Source organism: Misgurnus anguillicaudatus, chromosome 5, assembly GCF_027580225.2.
Source record: "Misgurnus anguillicaudatus chromosome 5, ASM2758022v2, whole genome shotgun sequence".
NCBI classification, from domain to species: domain Eukaryota; kingdom Metazoa; phylum Chordata; class Actinopteri; order Cypriniformes; family Cobitidae; genus Misgurnus; species Misgurnus anguillicaudatus.
Window position 1 is genome coordinate 37,201,404 of NC_073341.2, and position 21,207 is coordinate 37,222,610.

Sequence of the window (21,207 nt, forward strand, 5' to 3'; positions counted from 1 at the left end):
CTCATTTAGAAGCGTCTCTTGACTGCTTCAGAATGGAAGTCAATGGCCATGCACAAACATGTCATTAAAACAACACTAAACGTTAATTTTTAAAACTGTACTACTCACCGAGTGGTTCGTGGTGTTCGTTGATGATTAAAAAGAAATATATTGGCGCAATGTATGATTTCAATCCGTGTTATTTGCTATAGTGGAACTATTTTTTCAGATACCTCACAACCGCGTATATACTTCCGCTCTGTATTTCAGTCTGAAGCATGAATGAACGTAGTCCAACAAACTGTAATAAAACGGTAGCATACTTTCAAAATCAAGTTTATTAATAACACTTACACCATCCAATATGTTTTTTCATCGGCAGAACAATAAAGAAGGTATTTTGCAGAAACCCCGGTGCTCCGTCATGCAAGTCAACAGATCTGCACACTTTAAGAGCTAAAGCATATATATCCAATACGACAGTAATCCCCCATAACTCCGTGTGACATATTGACGTCTTGTGAAGCAAATCAATCAGTTTTTGCAAGAAACTGAACGTTATTTACAACACTATTAGCGTAAATGCCAAAGCAGGAAGCGCGCTTTACGTTCAAGGCGATCTCTTCCACACTGGTGCCGCTTGGTGGCTGTTGGCTATGGATGTTGGTCTGTCTGCGCCACCTATAGAGCGGGAGCGTGAAGCGCACTTCCTGCTTGGCAAAAGCTCTGCATTAACGCTGTAAAATATTTATATATATATATATTCGAATCTCAAAACTGAAAATCGAATGTCAACCCACGGAACGAATATTCGAATATTCTGGTCCAGCCCTACAAATATGGGAAACATTTCTTCTGAGAGAATCCGAGCTAAAAAACTACAACCACATGTAAAAACAAACAGACCCTTTTCTGTTTCCCGGCGGCGGAGTGATATATTAGCGAGCAAACAGTCTTCCAAGAAAAGTCAATGGAATTTTACAAAATGTCAAATAAAACACAACAGAAACTGTATTTCGCTACACAACTTGTTTTTAATCATCAACGAACACCACGAACCACTCGGTGAGTAGCCCAGTTTTGAAAATGAACGTTAAGTGTTGTTTTAATGACATGTTTGGCCATTGACTTCCATTCTGAAGCAGTCAAGAGACGCTTCTAAACGAGTCAAAAACTCAAGACACGACCCATTGTCAAAATTTCTGTGTCCATCACTGTAGTTCATCCAAAACAAACCAGAAATGAGACTCAAAGTGTTAAATACCGGAATTATCCTTTAAGGGAGTGTCTTGCGAGTATTTTGGAACGTGAGCATCTCTTTTATCATAAACGGTTTTGACGCGTGTGCAGCAGGCACTTATTTTGACAAAACACGTGATGCACATGGTTCACATGACGCAACAAACACATATTTTGAAAACACAAGCAACACACATGACACTCCAAAAACATATTTTGAATTTGCACCCCTCGCTGTTTACACTTGGTATTAAGATGTGTTTTCATCGATCGGATCACAAGTGGACGAGAGAGACACATTACGTTTACACCTGGTATTTAAATCCGTCTCTTTTGTCCACTTTCGACCGCTTCTGTGCTGAATACTATGAGGGGGTGGTCTGTGAGACGGTGGGCGAGTCTCTCTGCTGTCATTCAAACCCGAGCGGGAGGAATTATGAGTTTATATGGACGCAAACTAATATTATGTCGGAGTGCACTGCTTGTTTAGCAAGTAAACATGCTGCACAGTGTTTTGTACATGAGTATGTAAGAGCTTTCTTTGAATCTTTAGCGCAATGGATGAAATAGGATCGCGCAACTTTCACACGCTTTCAAAACGAAACTACGGAGATCAGCCGCTTAGTTTTATCAATGAAAGGCTAAAAATAGAGCTGTTCACCGAATGTTCACGCCAGAAGTTAAAAAAAGACGTAAAACTTGTGTTTAATACCTCAGATAAGATAAATGGGCGGAGAGAAGGCGGTCGCGTGTGGCTGTTCGAACGCATTCAACCACATGTGCGTTCCGCCACTCCAAAGCGATCCGATCGAAAGTGGTTTCGACCACCTCTGGATGTGGTTGAAAGTGGTCGAAAGTGGACAAGCTCAAAACGTTTTGAACACCGTTTACACCTGGCATTAACGTCGTCCACTTGTGATCCGATCGACGAAAACACATGTTGGTGCCAAGTGTAAACAGCCTCTTTGATATGCAGTCACAAGGACACACTAGATGATTTTCGAATCTTGACCAATTTTAAATCCATGGGCGAACACAGATGTAAGGACAGTTTAAAGAGATTTTAATAACATAATCCTCAGAACGCACACACTGGACTTTCTTTCTCAATACTTCTCCATATCATGTTTGTGGGTGTCTTGTTTCAGCTATAATGGCATGCAACATCCGGTTGAAGCTTGCAAGCTCTCATTGGCTATTATACACTCACATAAAGGATTATTAGGAACACCACACTAATACTGTGTTTGACCGCCTTTCGCCTTCAGAACTGCCTTAATTCTACGTGGCATTGATTCAACAAGGTGCTGAAGGCATTCTTTAGAAATGTTGGCCCATATTGATACGATGGCATTTTGCAGTTGATGGAGATTTGTGGGATGCACATCCAGGGCATGAACACCACATCCCAAAGATGCTCTATTGGGTTGAGATCTGGTGACTGTGGGGACCATTTTAGTACAGTGAACTCATTGTCATGTTCAAGAAACCAATAGACCTTTTGCGAGTCGACGTCACAGTTACGTCACGCGCGCAATGTGGTGGCAGAAAAAATAATTACTGTAAAAATAATTGATTTACCAATAAAGAACAATACATATACATTACATACATGCACACATATCAGTAGCCAAACGTTATAAGAAACATAACACTTAAGATAAATATAGGGGAAACAGACTTCTACAGAACACCGGATCCATATAAATCACAGTTTAGTGCTAAAACACTTCACACCGCTATTGCAGAGCAGTCACTTTCTGCCACCAGTTGGGCTCCGCCCACAAAAAAACGTAATCTCTGTTTGCAAACACGCAAAAGGTCTATTTGAAATGATTTGAGCTTTGTGACATGATGCATTATCCTGCTGGAAGTAGCCATCAGAGGATGGGTACATGGTGGTCATTAAGGGATGGACATGGTCAGAAAACAATGCTCAGGTAGGCCGTGGCATTTAAATGATTCCCAATTGGCACTAAAGGGCCTAAAGTGTGCCAAGAAAACATCCCCCACACCATTACACAATTGCATTGAGAAATTTAACAGGTGTTCCTAATAATCCTTTAGGTGAGAGTGTCAGCAGCAGATCAAGAGTTTACAATTCGGGATTGTCAATAAGATCGGAGGCAGTAAAATAATCCCATTGACACCACACACCGGAGGTTTTTGGACCAAAACATCGGCTGCTGTAAAACACTAACCGGGCCACACACACAAAAGTTTTGTGTTCCAAAAATGAAAGCTCACGAGAATAAAGTTTGAAGATTGAAGAGATTTGGCTGTTGTTTAATTAGACACCGGGTCAAAGGTTCCAGCTTGTCCTGCGTTTCTCTGATTAAATGCAATGGTAGTCTGATATAAATAGCCTTAACATCCTGCTGCACAGTTTGTTTTTAATCTGCACCCTTAATCCAAGATGAATTCTGCTCTTTACTTCCTGCTCACTTTAATTTCCTTTCTCACTCCTTGCAGAAAGATCTAGTGCTGAGAGATAGAGAGAAAGAGAGAGAGAAAGAGAAAGAGAGAGAGAGCGCAGTAATGAAGTGATTGAGCCAATGGATTTGTCTAATAAGGCAGGTCTTCCTCTGACCCCCCTCTGTTGAACAGCCCTGCATCTGTCCTTTCCATGCTGTGTGCGCGTCTGTGTGTGCGTTTGTATCTGTGTGTGTGTGTGTTTGTGTGTTGTAACAGCTCGAGAGGACAGTAGCTTTCAACAAATAGGGCACTAAGTGTCTGTCTTTAACTGATGGAGAGAGAAATGAAGCTGATGAAATGCAGACACCGTGCGTAATATCAGCTGCACTCTTAAAAACATAAATGTGCTAAGTGATGCCACAGACGAAGCCATTTTTGGCTCTGAGAACCTTTAACATCAGAATCTTTGTGTTTCACAAGGTCCTTTGTAATGGAAAAGGGTTCTTTAAATGATAAAAAGCTAAGAAAGAAATGGGAAAAATATTTTTCAGGCGGATGTTTATTACCATGACATCGCTGTGAAGAACCTTTTCAGCAATTTATTTTTAAAATTGTGGATGCAGCCGATCAACAGTGCTTTCGAAAAAATGGAAAAACATAAGTATTTAAAATCAAATTGTAATGAAATTGTAGTCACAACACTTTGGCTTTGTTCAAAACATTGCTTTTCTGGTTTGCATTCTGATCGGCCTGCCACAAAAACATTGATATGGGGCAGAAACCGTTGATCCAAAATTGAAATGGCACAATTCTCTAGTATGTCTTTATGTGCTGCAATATCAAGATTAGATCTCTTAAAAATGATTCTCATTTTACTGTCAGAAAAAAATTGTCAAAAAATAGGTGTCACCAAAATGTATACATATCATATTACTCATACATTTAAGGACCTTTTTAAAGGTTGATACTGCCCCAGTGACAGCTAAGGACAATTTTTGACCTTTTTTTTTTTGACAGTGTTCTTGGCTACAATAAGTATTGATGTTGAAAAGTCAAAATATGTTGGTATCACTAGGAAGACTGACATGATAATTCGTTTGTAATCGTATTGATGGCTCAATCGTATTGAAAAGCCTTCATGTAAACACCTTAATCCAGTGGTTCTCAAACTGGGGTCCGGGGCCCCCAGGGGGGCCGCGAGATGATGCCAGGGGGGCTCCAGTTTTATAAAATACATTCATTTATCATGAATTCTGTGTAATTAAACCTAAAAAAAATAAGGCTACTAACCAACAGCACTACTTTGTATAACGTAATATGTTTTGTTTAATTAAAAATGTTACATTTTAGAACATTTTTTGTCATAAATTTTCTTTGGGGGGGCCGTGAAGGAATACACCGTACACAAGGGGGGCCACACACGGAAAACGTTTGAGAACCACTGCCTTAATCAATACGATTGAGGACGATCGGATGCAAATTTGGATCGTATTGAAGGGGGTGGTGTACTCCGATCTGTGATCCGATCAGCAGGAGAAAAGTCATCATAGTATTTTCTAAATTGGATGCAAAAACAGCTTTTGCACATGCTCAGAACATGTGCTCCAGGTTCACGTATTATATTTACCCCTTATATATATATTTATCTGGGGTCACTCGCTGTACATGCGACTACTAAATTCTGCAGCGTTTATGTGTACTTTTAAAACATTAGGCTACTTAAAGTAATAAAATAGTGTTGTGCCTTTTGAAAAGTGTGTTTTCATTACCTATATCTCAAAACTTCTTAAGAACAACGTTCTCCAACTCAGTTTTGAATTTTATCCAGAGATAAAGCGTGAACTCGACGAGAGTAGCGTTGCCAAGTCCACTGCTTAGATTTTGGCTACGGTTTAAACCGCACCAGTTGTTGTTTTTTCTGCGGGTTAAAGATCAAATGATTTTGTTGATTAGTTATTGGTATTTTGGCTGTGAATAGTCATTGGGATGCTTTTTGGCTAGTTGTGAACGTCCATTCAGATGGTTTTGATATGCAAATCTGGCAACCCTGGCTGTGCGCTTGCGCAGACATTCGGTTCGGATTCTATATAATGTACATGTAAACAAACATTTAAATCAGATTGCAATGGTTAGGGTGCATGTAAACTATATTGTCGTAACCTTCAATCGTATTAAATTCAGTGGGATTGACAACATTTTGTGCATGTAAACATAGCCTTTGTGAAAAGTGATCTCTGTATGACAGGGGAGGGGTTAAAATGATGTACAACAATGAAGAAAGGTGTTTGGGTGAAAAATTACATTGCCACAAAAGCTTTTTTTAGCAATAACAAACAAATGTAGCTGTAAAACAATGTGAGACTCGCATGGGAAATAGAGGAATACAGGAGGATTATCTGCAATATTTTATTCCTCTTATAAATATTCTGAGATGATGTAAAGCACTCCCTTGGGATAAAGACACAGGTTTGACATTTTCAACACATGAAATATATTAGAACAGTTTCTGTGAAAGCATTTAATATTCTTCAGAATTTTTTATGTGACTGCCAAGTCTCTCTGTAACCTTACAGTACCACAATTTTTACAGGAGTTAATAATTTATAATCTAACATCTTGTATTAAAGCACAGAAATGTTCATTTAATCTATAATGAAGTCTCTAATGTGAGACAGTCTTTTTTAATTTGGTTCTGTTCAAATGCCTCATGTAAGAAATCCTACTTTATTTGTTTACAATGTAATCCACTAATTATTAGCAACATTAAAGAAACTCAAAACAAAATGTGTAAACTGATGTCTATTAATACACATTTCCCTTTCTCTAATCTATTTAGCTTGTTGATTTCCTAATAAACACGACAGCTTTGTAAACATGTTCTTGGCTCACACCTAGAAAGAAACTTTCAAGTAATTTATATTTACGACAGTATTACAGACGATGGAGTTTTGGATAAAATTTGAGGAACCCATCCCATTGGTGTGCTGGATTGTTTCAACTTAAAATGTTGGGTTGTTTAATCCCATTGTTGGGTCAAATATAAACATTTTCTGGATTAGTTTAACCCAACGACTGGGTTTGTCCATTTTTGAGCCAATGTTGGGTTGAAAAAACACCGTATTTTTTAGCTTGTATTTATTTTAGGGCTGTCAAATGATTAATCGCAATTAATCGCATACAAAATAAAAGTTTGTTTTTGCATAATATATATGTGGGTGCAATTATATATACACACACACGTAAAAGTTTTTTAAATACATGCATACACGTGTGTGTATTTATATATTCAAAATAATTACACACATATATTATGCAAAAACCAACTTTTATTTTGTATGCAATTAATCGCGATTAATCTTTTGACAGCCCTACTTTATTTTGCTCTGAGATAATTGTTTAACCACATGTAACATTGACATAATGAGAATTACCAGTGATGAAAGTACAGTAGGAATAACACATTTTTATTTTGGGGAGAATTTGGGGTTAAATAAGAACTTGACATGTTCTCGCTTTGAGAGATTAACTCAGTGACTCTAATCTACGTATAATCCGTATTCACTTACGCTTACAGTAATAATGATGACATGCATCTTGTTCTAGAAGACATGAACTGCTGTGTTTACATGTAAATAGAGTTTGAACCTGCTGTTTGTCATCAAGAGACTTGTGCCAGGTCTATAAAATGGGTATAAAATAAGACCTCTGGGTTCTGTTCATTTCTCTACGGCTGTGGAGGCAAAACAGCCTCGACCGAAGCATAAATAACCAAACAAGGGTGCACTTAAAATCCTTCAGCGGAAAATAAACAATTTCATGCTGAGATTGAAAGTCTGATGTTGAGGCAGAAGGGCCATTGACAGACAAGGAAACATTCTTGATTATGACGATGACCAACAGATTAGAGAAGCTGCTTAGAATACAGAATTACAGGTTAAAAAGCAGATTGTCATAAATCTGTCAAACTATGACACTTTCAACTGTGCAAAACTTGCCCAGTGGAACATGTCAATTTCGTTAAAACTCACATATTACAATTTTTTTACACTTGCACAAGGTGTTTTTTTTTAAGTAAGGGTAAGTTGCCTTGCTTAAGGGCAACGCAGTTGCAACCCGCTGACCGTGAGACTCAAACTGGCAACTCTCGGGATACAAGACCAAGTCTCTAACCACTAGGCTACAACTGGCGTCATTTTAGGCAATTTGAAAAATAAATATATCGCAAAACTACAATGAAAGCAGTTTTTCACGTTTTTAGTTTACCTGACGTGCGAAAAATGTACATTATCTTTTTTTAAAGACACAAAATCACGTACTAGAGGCTTGTTTGACTTCATGCGGTGCCACAAGAACCGATAGCCGGATGACGTCAAAAAACTGCGAGAATGATTCGAAAAATCATACAACGTCTAATTTCGTCTCGCTCTCGCAGTACTTTGATGTCATCCGCCTGTCAGTTCTTAATACGGCGCCGCATCAAGTCGAACAAGCCTTATAACTTCCCAGAAACAGCCCGTTTGTGGCCGTTTAAGCTTGAAAAACACGCCAGCATCTCCTTTAACTCCCTGTGGCACCACATAGATCGACTTGCGTATGATTCGAGAGCAAACTGCTCTGTATGATTTTTCGCATCGCTTTTACGGTACTTCGATGTCATCCGCCTGACATCTTAGTGACGCTGCATCAAGTGGATTAAACCCAATGGCTTGTGTGGTGACTGCCATATGTAAACCTACCAACATCTGTCGCCATTACTTTTGGAAGGACTTATCTTATGAAGGTAAATTAGCGCCTAAAAGATTTGCATGCGCAAATGTATGTGACATTGCAAGTGTAAAATAAATGAAAAGGTTTTGAAAAGGTGTAAATCAAGTTGCAAGCCTAAGAAAACATAAGTGTGTGAAAAGGAAGTGTAATTCATGTCTTGTAAAACTGAAACTTCATATTTATGCTAAATAAGTATGAACTGTGTACATCTGACCTCAGTTTTTTCGCGCTTACACTTTTGGCACGTTTTTTGCGCTGAAATACTGCCAAAAGCATTGCAAGTCTGCAAACAGTGGTGTGCAATCAATATGGCAAATATGAATTAATCGCGCAGAATCTGTCTAACAAGTTGTAAATGATTTGTTGCGTACGGAGGGAAAACTATTTTCTGAAATAACCCGACATCTACTGGTCCCTCTGCGCTTGCAGTTTTGTCACAATTTTCTCACTGGCTTGAATTTGCAACTGTGGATGGTAAGGCGGGGCTATGAAATGAGGTTCCTGATGAGTCATTGTGAATTACACTTACGATTAACAGTACAATGTTGCAAAACTCGTTTTCTTACGCCTGCAACTTGATTTACACATTTACAAAACTGTTTTTGCGCATGCAAAATTATTTTACGCTTGCAATGTCAAGTACATTCTTACAAATTATATCCTGCGCATGGAAATCTTTTAGGCGCTAATTTACCTTCATATTATCGTGATAGAAAAAAATACATTAACATTCATTATTGTAAATAGTTCGCAATAGTTTTTTTCAACATTCAGAAAATATCGCAAAAGTTTGGCGCTTCTGTAATGGAAACCAGGCTTCTTATTATCTCGTTCTCTCTGATATATAACACACAGATGAATTACTATCACAAGATTAGAGAAAGTAAGACAAATATCTGTATGTCCACATAAATCGTACTACCTGTATGTGTGTGTGTGTATTATGGACTTAATATATTATATATACAGTACAGCAGCATAATAGGGCATGCGGGACAATAGAGGGAGTAAATATGGAAGTATAATGACACAGACAAGATTTGATTGATGTCTCAGTGAGCACACTGCTCTTATGTGTTATGAACACATCCACTACTTTGATTATATATAAAAATATCTTAGACAGGTAGATGGATGGACAGAGATGAGATTGTTAATAGAGATGATTTATTGATCCATGCAAGAATATGTCTACGGCAGAATGCACACGTATGCACTGTATTTACTGTACATGTAATTTGGAAAAAATGATTGACAGAATTATGAAACCGCAGAAATTGTCTTCACATTAATGATGATAATCCAATATTGCTTTTATCGCCATGATGACACACAAGTCAAATAAACTTTAATTGGTGCTTAAAAACAAATAAACATTAAAATGGGACCTAAAGGAAATCAAGTAAATATTACAGTCTTTAATGACTATTTGTCATCTTCTCGCTGACCCGAAAAAGAGTTATTCATCTGTCTAACGTCAGAAGGTTGCAGATATTAGCTTTAATAAATGCTTTTTCAATATATTTTGATGGTATTGTAGCAGGATTGGTAGAGCATTGCATTAGCAGTGCAAAGATCAGGGGTTTAAACCCCATAGGACATACACACACTGCTAAAATGCATATCTTAAGCACCTGCCAAATGCATAAATGTAAATGTAATCGGTACTATGTTACCCGTTTGCTCATGATGTGACCCATTTAAGGATCACTTTGTGATGCATGACAGAAAATTATGTTTCATCATTATAAACATAATGAGGATGTGATAGATAGATAGTGCATAGTTTGACCTCTGTAACCTGCCATCACTTTTTCTTGTGATGCGACCGAAAATCCAATTATTTGTAATTTAGGTGGATTCCCTCTTAAAGGGATAGTTCACCCGAAAATGAAAATTCTGTCATTGTTTTCTCATCCTCATGTTGTTCTAAATCTGTATGAATTTTTTTTTATTTAAAGGGGCCATGGCACAAGACTTTTTAAGGATGTCAAATAAATCTTTGTGTCCCCAGAGTACATATGTGAAGTTTAAGCTCAAAATATCATATAGATAATTTATTATAGCATGTTAAAATTGCCACTTTGTAGGTGTGTGCAAAAATGTGGCATTTTGGGTGTGTCCTTTAAAATGCAAATGAGCGGATGAAGTGCAACCACTGATCACAATGATGGTGGTTTGATGCAATTGAAACTCAATTGTGCTGTCAATAATTTTCTCTCTCTCTCCTTTTTTCTGCACTAAATGGCATTGCTGTGATTGGATAGTGCAGATTAAGGGGCAGTATTATAACAAGAGCTCCTTATGACATCATAAGGAGAGCCAAATTTCAACAACCTATTTTTTCACATGCTTGCAGAGAATAGTTTACCAAAACTAAGTTACTGGGTTGATATTTTTCACATTTTCTAGGTTGATAGAAGAACTGAGGACCCAATCATACCACTTAAACATGGAAAAATCCGATTTTCATGACATGGCCCCTTTAATGAACACAAAATAAAATATTTAGATAAATGATGGTAAGCACACAGCCAATTGTAACCATTGACGTCCATAGTAGGAAAAACAAATATTATGGAAGTATTGTGATAAATGATGAAGAAGATATTTTGATAAATCATGGCAAGCACACAGTTGACGGTACCCATTGAATACCATCGTATTTGTTTTTCCTACTATGGAAGTCAATGGTTACAATCAGCTGTGTAATTACCATCATTTAACAAAAAATCTTCTTTTGTGTTTCATCAGATAAAAGAAATTCATACAGGTTTACAACAACATGAGGATTTTCATTTTTGGGTGAACTATCCTTTGAAGGGTTGCTGGTTAGTTTCATGAGAGCTTTTATGAGAGAGCTTTAATTGTTTTGCATTATCCAAAAACATGCACGCCCATAAGTATTTACACTTACTAAATGTCAAAACTGGATATGTTATGACCCATTATAACAGTCTGCTGAAGATGTGATGAAATGAATGATGTTGAAGCTCTAAGCAGAAGACTGGGCAATAATTGAAGTTGATGGAGTACATGAATATGAAAAGCGATTTCTAACAGCTGCTACCGGTCAAGGGTAAGGAATGCAGCATATTGCTTTTACAAAGACCGAACGCTTTGTAACATAAACGTCATCATGTAAGTACATAATTACTGCAATGCCGTGCCAGTTCCTCTTTCTTCCATGATAAACATAATAGGACTGACAATAATGCTGCCGTGATTATTTGTTATGTCAGCTTGCATTTCTATAAGTCAACTGAATGGGGCACTACATTTTTAACGCTATTGTTTGCCATGAATTTGGTTTATTAGACTATCAAATGAAAATTATAGAGCCAATTATAAGGCACTTTAAAGTGTTGTTTTATTAAATGAACTAATGTGGTGGTGACATGATGAATCTGTTTACCACTTTCAGCCTGATAACTATAAAAATAAGTTTTAAAGGGATAGTTCACCCAAAAATGCAAATGATGTCATTTTCACATCCTCATGTTGTTCTAAATCTGTATAAATTTATTTTATTTAATGAACACAAAATAAGATATTTTGATAAACGATGGTAAGCACGCAGTCGATTGTAACCATTGATGACCATAGTAGGAAAAACAAATACGATGGAATTCAATGAGTACCATTAAAGGCGGAGTCCACGATGTTTGAAAGCCAATGTTGATATTTGAAATCACCTAAACAAACACGCCCCTACCCCAATAGAATCTGGACCTTCTGTTGATAGACCCGCCCCACACATACGCAACCCGGCAAGGATGTCGGTTAGTAGACACGCTCCTTACTGCTGATTGGCTATAAGTGTGTTTTGGTAGTCGGCCCGTCTCCTTTTCCAAAGCGTTTTTCAAACATCGTGGACTCCGCCTTTAACTGTGTGGTTACCATCATTTATCAAAATATCTTCATCATTTATAACAATAGTGCCATAATATTTGTTTTCCTACTATGGCAGTCAATGGTTACAATCAGCTGTGTGCTTACCATCATTTATCAAAATATATTTGTTTGTGGCTACCAGTTAAATATCACATACAATTTAAAATATTACTAATCACCTACAAAGCCTTAAATGGCCTAACGCCCGCGTATATTAAAGAACTACTATCAGAATACAATCCACCACGTAAACTGCGCTCACAAAATTCGGGTCACTTAATTATCCCTAGAATATCAAAAGTGTCTAAAGGTGGTAGATCCTTTTCCTACTTGGCCCCTAAGCTCTAGAATGATTTACCAAATAATGTTTGAGTATCAGACACAGTCGATCAATTTAAATCGAAACTTAAGACATTCTTCTTTAACAAAGCATTCACATAAAATGTCCGGTGAATGTACTTTTCCCGCAGTAGTTATTTTGTCTAGAACAAAGCACTCACATACCTCATATGGGTAATATACTATTGCCGCAATAGTTAGCCTGTCTGGAACCGAACTGACTTAAACCACTATAATGTATGACACTTGCATTACATGCGAATGGCCCCTACGCTAATAGAACTTTGTTTTTGTCTCCCTGTCTCGTCCTCGACCCCGAGGACAATGAGATTAATCGCATGATTTCATGAGTTAACTGCGATTAATCTAGATTAATTTTTTTAATCTATTGACAGCCCTAATATATATATATATATATATATATATATATATATATATATATATATATATATATATTAATTTCTCCCAAGGGTTTTTGTCCTTCTAGGAGTTTTTCCCACCGGGTTTTCTCCTAGGGGGGTTTTCGTCCCAGGGAGAGTCAGCCAACTTTGGCTTAACTTAGCACTTTACTGTATACGTGACATTATTAATACGCTTGCTTATATGGTTTAACCTTAGCCGCTATACTCTACTTCTTATATTTTCTATTGATTTTCTGTGTTCTCCTCTACATCTACTCATGTAAAGCTGCAACAATTAACAATTGTGAAAAGCGCTATATAAATAAAATTGAATTGAATTCATCTAAATAAAAGAAATGCATACAGAATGAGAAAATGTACTGTGCCTTTAAATGCCCACATTTTGAGAGACAAGGGCAATAAGACACTATCAGGCATCTTATAAAGACCTGTCTGTCTGTCTATATTATGGTATTTTAGTCTGGAGTAAAGAAAAATGAAAGGAGTGAATGCCACAGGCAAGATTCAAATGTGCCTCTATTATACAGTATGTTGTGCGCACATCCACTACCCACTGTGCCACAAGATGTAACAAGTCAACAAAACTTAGGAATAGTTCAACTTTATCTCTGACTGAAAACACTGTGGCTTCAGAGGAACATTAGTGCATAATTGCATTTATAAGCTTGGGTTTTATATACTGTAGTCCTTCTTGCATCTTGATCGACACAGTAACTGTGAAGTGCATAAAAGTAGTAAATCACTTGGCATAATAATGACTAAATGTCATTAAAATTTTTGGCTGAACTGTTCCTTAAATGCTTATATGTTTAATGCATAATTAAATTGATTTGTATTTGGGTTAAAGATCTATAAGGGAAAAGAAGCTAGGGGCAGTCAAAAAGGTTTACCTCCGACTCCCCGGTGCAGAGAATGCGTTTTTAGCGGTAGGTCATACCTCGCACTCTCTGGAGCCCGAGATGGTGCAGGTGCACGCCCCGTTAACCAAAGAGTCCATGGTCTCTGCATTGGCATGGTTGTAGCTCAGATAATATTCTTGCAGCTGGGTGTTGATGTTATGCTCCGGCTCTTGAGTCTTTTTCCTGCGCTTGCGTCGGATGGAGTGCTGCTGGAGTTGTCTCATGCTGTTAGGGTACCGACGCCACGAGACGTAAATCACCAACAGTATCAGTGACACCGAGAGGAACAGAGCGACGCTGCCGGCGATGATCTTGTGGAAGGTCATGTGCTCGAACTCGGGCTCTGGGGTGAAAGGTAAGCTGGTGGGTGTGGGTGGGAATTCTTTGTCGGACTGAACAGGAAATGAAAGCTTTGGAGATAGTCTTTGGGTAACTTGAGAAAGCGGTCTCGTTGTGGTAGGCGGGGTTGTAGTGGGTGGCTTCGTCACATATAAAGTTGTCGTGGTCGTGGTCAGGAGAAGAATTAAATCCGTGGTGGGTTCCACAGTAAATATCTCCTCGCACACGGAGTTGTTCCTTACAGCATCCATGACTTTTTCTCCCTGTAGGGATTTGGGAGTACTGCAGATAATGCTGGCATCTCTGGTTCCTCTAAAGTTTCTCAGCCAGGACACCAGGGGACAGATACTTGAGCTGCAATCCCACACGTTTCCAGCCAGATTGATGGTGCTAATGGAGATCCACGACGAAACCACTTCCTGGGAAACGTTGCTGATCTTGTTAGACTCCAGATTGAGGGTGTGCAAATTGGGCAGACACTTAAAAATGGCAGGATCTAAAACCTGAATCTCATTGCCTGATAGATCCAACTTTTGCAGGGTGTGCCAAGTCCAAGGCGATCCTTGGATTACCGTCCGTATGCGATTCCATTGCAGATACAGAGCCTGCAGGTTTAAGAGGCGTGGAAAAAGGAAAAAATTAATCCTGGAAAACTGATTGTGTTCCAGATGGAGCTCCGTCAACCTCAGCAGACCCAAAAAGGTTGTCCGAGTTATCGTCCGCAAGCGATTGTAACCCAAATCTAAAAACTCGAGGCTTCTACATTCCATAAACGTTCGAACGGGAATGCTTTTGATACTGTTGGACCGGAGGTGAAGGGTCTGAAGCTTGCGAAGCCCTTGGAAATACCCCGGCCTCAGGTCCTGTAGCTGATTGTAGGACAGGTCGAGGTTGCGTAGGTTTGGAACGGTCTCGAAAGTGTTGTTTTGCAACTGCATGATTTTGTTAGAGCTCAGGATTAATTCCTTTACCCGGCGAAGGCCTCGGAAAGCCAGTCGGTCCACGGCGCTGATGGAATTGTGGTCCAGATAGAGCCACACCAGCTGGTTGAGGTGCGCAAACTGGTACGGCAGCAACACCAGGAGGCCGTTGTAGCGCAGGGATAGACCCTGGCACCCCAGAGAGACGTTCTCCGGGACGTCTTGAAAGCCGCCAGATTCGCAGTAAACAATCTTGCCCTCGCAGCGGCAACTCGTCGGGCACATCCTCTCCCCCTTGCTGAGCAGCAGGAGAACAGAGACGTGAAGTAGAAAACACGACAGACGCCCTTCCCATGGTAAGGGCCCTGCGGAGACAGACAGAAACACAGCCAGACAACATTTTGCGTCAGTTGTAGCGTTCACTCAAGGTTTGCTAGTGATTGTGTCTGTGCTAACAACCTTCCTCTTTATCATTATGAAAAGTGAGCTATTACAATGATGGGTAGGGAACATTGAATTGTGCCATGGTCATTTAAATGTAATGCATAGGATATGAAAATGAGTTGGGCAGCTAATGATTAAGTATGAAGATTTTAGTGAGTTATCCGTGATTGAACACAACGCCTTTTAATGCACCCTGAAATGAAAGCTAGTAAGAAAATATATTTTAATGAATAGAAATTAATAATGAGCCACACTCACCAGAGCAGACCTACTGTAATCAGCATGCATCCAATATATGCATCCACATGCCAAACGCATGGAACAATGCAATGTTTCCACCTCCATCGAACATTATAATGGCAAGGAGTAAAAATAGCATGCATTCACAATCTATACGGCTCAAGGTGGCCATCAGTTACAGTTTGCGTCATAAAGGCTTCCTACTAAATTATATGCAGGAGAAAGCGACATCATTGTCGTTCGTCTCAAAGTTTACTTGTATCATTAGCCGGGAACATATGAAAGATCCGTTCCCTGCTGTTTTGCTGCTTAGCTCTGCTTCTTTAACAAGAGGAGCTGTGCAACACCATTGGGGGTTTACACAGTCATCAATTTTATATAATAGCGTCCTATTGGTGCAGTAAATATGTTTTGTTTTGTGTCTAAAGGCCAGTCACCCGTCGCCTGCTGATTAGATATCGGAGAGCGGAGATGGCACAGAGAGCGCATGGCTGCCCTTAGCAGCAGAGATCATTAGAGACACGGCCTTAATGGATAAAGGCCCACAAGAATGCGCTAATTCTTCGGGTGCGAGACGCTGCAACCGAGGAGGTGGTTTGTTTTCCCTTGTGGCTTGTATAGCTCAGCAGACGATATTATGTAAGTAATTATATGACCCATTAATACTGCATATTTTAATTAGCGATATATCGTTCGAAGAGAAGTACGGAGAGGTTTCAGTCTCGTGAGCGATTGGATTTTGAACATTTTCCTTGCTATTGTTATTAAATTTGTGCCATAGAAAAATTCATCCACAAAAGGCTGAATGTAAACCTGAGCGATCAATCTTTAGGTCTGGCTGTTAAAGAAATCAATGAGGAAATTAAGCCTTTGAGAGTCATTAAAAGATAAAGATTTGCAGAGCAGATTCTCTTAACGTTTTCTTCTCACTTAACTGTTTAAAATCAAGAGTAGATAAGGCTGTTTTTAAAAGCATACCCGCTTCATGCGTTCCTTAATGGATGGAGGAGTTTGCCGAGTTCTCACTTGTTATTTGTATTTTAAGTGCATCTAACATTAAGATGCACAGCGATTTTCTTACTCTTCAGCTCATGAGTGTGTGTTGTGTCAATAAATATTCCAAGTTCAGTGTAAGTTAAGAGGTTGTGATTTAAGGTTTTAGGGTATTTTTTTGAACGGGGCTTTGGAGGATCTGAAAGCTAAATTGCGAAGCTTATATCAGGAAGGAGATTTGATTATACGGTTGGTGAAATAAAGTATGTGCAAATGAGTGTGCAGAGATATCTTCTTTTCATTAATTTGTTATCTTATCTTTAACACAGTACATCCTATTAAATGAAGATTGTATGCTGATACCTCACAAGCACGTGTTATATATATTTTAGCTTAAATCAGTGGTACTTTTCGGCATTGCCCCCCTCTCCCCCTGGTAGGGTGCATACCTTTGCAGCACCCCCACAATAAAAATTCATGACACCAAACCCTTCTTAAAGGGACAGTTAGGCTAAAAATGAAAATTACCCCATCATTTCACTCATCCTGAGGCCTCCCGAGTTACATATGTCCATCCTTTTACGAACACATATTTAGATATTTTTGAAAATGCCCCCCTTTGCTTCCAAAAAGTAAATCCACAAGGCTCGGGGGGACTAATAAAGGCCTTTTAGGGGTAAGCGATGTGATTTTGTAAGAGAAATATAAATATTTAAAACTTTACAAACGAAAATAACTAGCTTCCGATAATGCCGCCATTTTAGACGACTCCGTATTTAGAAGAGAGTATCAGCGTAGTGTACGCAAAAGGCTTTTATTTATCCCCCGGAGCTGTGTGGATTTACTTTTGCCAAGGATGGATGCATATTTTTTTATTTGAAGGAGAGGACCCCATACTCATTTATTATAAAGATTAGAATCTGAATACGTGTTCGTATGAATATATGTATAAATTTCATTTTTGGCCGAACTATCCCTTTAAGTTGCAGGGGAATATGTAAAAATACATTGTCTGGGTCATCAAACTAAATTAAATTATTGATTTTTATTTTATGCCAAAAATAATTAGGATATTAAAGGGACACTCCACTTTTTTTGAAAATATCATTTTCCAGCTCCCCTAGAGTTAAACATTTGATTTTTACCGTTTTGGAATCCATTCAGCTGATCTCCGGGTCTGGCACTAGCACTTTTAGCATAGCTTAGCATAATCCATTAAATCTGATTAGATCATTAGCATCGTGCTAAAAAATAACCAAAGTAGTCCCCGAAAATAGTCCCCTGGTATTGAAAGTTACCATGGTTGACTATTTTCGGGCGCTGCGTAATATCATCATTTTAAAAAGGTAAAAATCAGTTGTTTAGTGTCCCTTTGGGTAAAGATCATGTTCCATTAAGATATTTTTTAAATTGCCTACAGTAAATATATAAAAATGTATTTATCATTAGTAATGTGTTGCTAGGAACTTATAACTTTAAAGGCGATTTTCTTAATATTTTGATTTTTTTGCACTCTTAAATTCCAGGTTTTCAAATAGTCGAAAATCTCCATAGATTAAAGACACACCATGCAGTTATTTTACCTTAATATAACAGCTTCAAAGTCATTTCGATGGTAAACGACATCATAGTATGGCGAATCATCCCCCTGTTGAAGCTCGGGAAGGACGCCGCTGCCAGAACCAGCAATGCAAGCTTGAGAGAACCGCCCCTGACAAATCTCGCGAGAATCACGACTTGCTTTACGGCAACGACGTCACACACGTTAGGCTTGTTCGACTTCGTGCAGCGCTGCAAGAACCGGCAGTCGGATGACGTAAAAGTACCGCGAGAATGATCCGAGACGGCACTTTGACGTCATCCGGCTGTCGGTTCCTGCAGCGCTGCACGAAGTCAAACAAGCCTGTAACAACAACTGCACGCGCGCATTTGAGACGTGATGCTCGATGAGGGAAACAGCTAAGAAAACCCGTTCGGAAGAGAGTAGAAAGCGAAAAAGAGAATCTGACCGAGTTAGGAACCGGACAAGAGTCCCACTCGGTCAGGTTTTTACTCCTTGGCGTGAGCTAATAGACAGCACTGGATGCAAAAGGGATGCTGATCTGGCGATCTTGGTGATGGACAAGTAAGTAAATCTCTTATTTGTAAATTTGTTTGCGGTCTATGTTGTATGTGGTTGCGCTTGCTTGTAGTGTGTATTTTTTTACTAAGCTGTTCATTCATCCAGTGTTGATAATTACACCAGTAAAATAACTTCAACAAGGGTCTAGCTAGCTTACGATCATAAGAGCATTTAGCAGACCTGCTAACAAACAATCGTTTTTCTTACATGTTTTTTTTTTGGCCATCTAAACTCAAGTGTTGTGTTGTGATGTGTACGTAGTCATTTGTCTAATTTCGATTTCTTATGGCCAACGAATAACGGCCAATGTTATGAAATAATGCAACGTATACAATTAACTTTGTCAATGCATTTTGTAATGTTTACATTACTATTAAAAAACAAATACAATTATACAGTAGACATAACGTTAGACTATAGACTGTTTACTTGTGATTAAGCTGCAATCTTGTAAAAACGTAATAAGCCAGCAAACGCGGTAGGCTACTTTATTATTATATGCCTACTCTACACTTGGCATAAACTTCTTATTATCCTATTACCATCATCTGTAGTTTAGTAGACATGCAGTAGCCTAATATTTGTATGAAATTGTGAAACATTCCCTGGTCATTATCTTCGGAGTCCATCTCACACCCAACACTATCCTTACAGGTACGTACAGAGTGGGCTTGCGAAATTACGACAGTTGCAAGTTTTCCCCAGTGACTCTAGGGGTCGCTGTTTGACAAAAACGTCAAACTGCATGGAATGCCTTTAATGGAAAGCTTATTTATTTATTTCAAACGATGTTTACATTTCAGTTTCAGAAAATGTAACCTGTGACTTAGGGGTGGGCGATAAACTGGTAGACATATTAACCGGTAGAAATTTGTCAACCGGTAGAGATTTTGGACTATCGTTTCTATCGAGGTTACGCGCCCACGTCACGCTCCTGTGCGTATAGTCGCGAAAACGTAACGTTTGTACACGTATTTAAGCACTGCAGTTTTAAAACAAGTTATTTTAAGCCATTGAAACAGAGACAACAGATCTGTATGCGTGCGTTCTTTCTGTGTGTCAGGAGCGGACAAGTCGCGCGACCGCTGCTCATTAAGCTCGTGAGCATTTTTCCCGCTTTATTGTCCTTAAATTCAAATATGCGTCAAAATTCCCGTCTTTGCAAGCATCCTCATAAACATGACCAAAGTTAGGTCTTAAGAGAAAGTAAACAGCAATAAGAGAAAGCGCACAGTGTATTATCTGGACTTTGGTCTTAAAGGGGAAGTTACCTAATTTTGCTCCTGTCTGTCACTCGTGTTAATCAAACAGCATTGAGAGAAAATCTCTCACTGCTCTTGACTAAATCACCTTTCTACCTTAAATAAAAATATATATGGGGCTATACATACATACATGCAGGGGCGCCGTAAGGGGGGGAAAAGTTAGGACGATTCTAAGGGCCCATGCACTTTTGAGGGCCCCAGCCAATGACTGTGCCGCAAACGCAACCCCCTTAAGCTGAGCCCTCTTAGCTCCGCCCCGTCTTTACTCTCTGCGTGTTAGCACCGTCTTCAATCCACGGTCTCACAGTGCGCGTTAACTTCACAAGAGAGCAAGGTGTGTGTATTTACTGCTATTTGCTATGATATCTGCATATGTGCGCTTCCTTACTATAAATGCAGTTTACACAATGTGACGCTGGAGCAATACAATGCAGTTTTCTTTCCACTGTAAAGTCTTCGCTCTGTTCACCTCAGTTTAAAAATAAACAAGGTGATTTACATTCCCTGTTTTATGTTATGATTCTAACGCGAAGTCAGCCCTTATAAGCTGTTTTAATTAACGTAGCCCGTATAAGCTAATTAACATTAACTAGAAATGCGATCGGTTACACACTTCAATGTTTTGCAACGCAATATGCCAAGGAAGTTTTTTTATGCAGTCGTGAATCGAGTTGATTGTGATAAAACTGAAATGCAACTAAGGCTAAACTAGTTCAGTTATGTATATTAAAGCTTCTCACCTTGCAACAGCTTTAAGAAATCAATGGAAATCTATGTTGTAGTCTGCTATAGTTGTCATTCATTTCATTTTAGAGTCCCGTTGATTAAAAAACAACCTGAAGAATCATTTAATAACAGTATAGCTGTTTTCTCAAGTTCACAGTTTCAATGATCTGTCGTTATTTTTGCTTTACTGAAGCTGCTGGTGTG

General features: G+C 38.8%; 1 protein-coding gene across 2 annotated transcripts in view; it reads right to left on the minus strand.

Moving 5' to 3' along the window:
* The window catches only part of lrrtm4l2 (leucine rich repeat transmembrane neuronal 4 like 2), a 45,745-nt gene that overhangs the window by 14,137 nt on the left and 10,401 nt on the right, over positions 1-21,207 (minus strand). Inside the window, exon 2 of one of the 2 annotated variants that reach the window (XM_055168913.2) lies at positions 13,993-15,578. In XM_055168913.2, the coding sequence (XP_055024888.2) occupies positions 13,993-15,578 (1,586 nt within the window). Of the gene's footprint in view, positions 1-13,945; positions 15,579-21,207 lie in introns of both variants that reach the window. The other variant, XM_055168914.2, reaches the window with a different exon arrangement.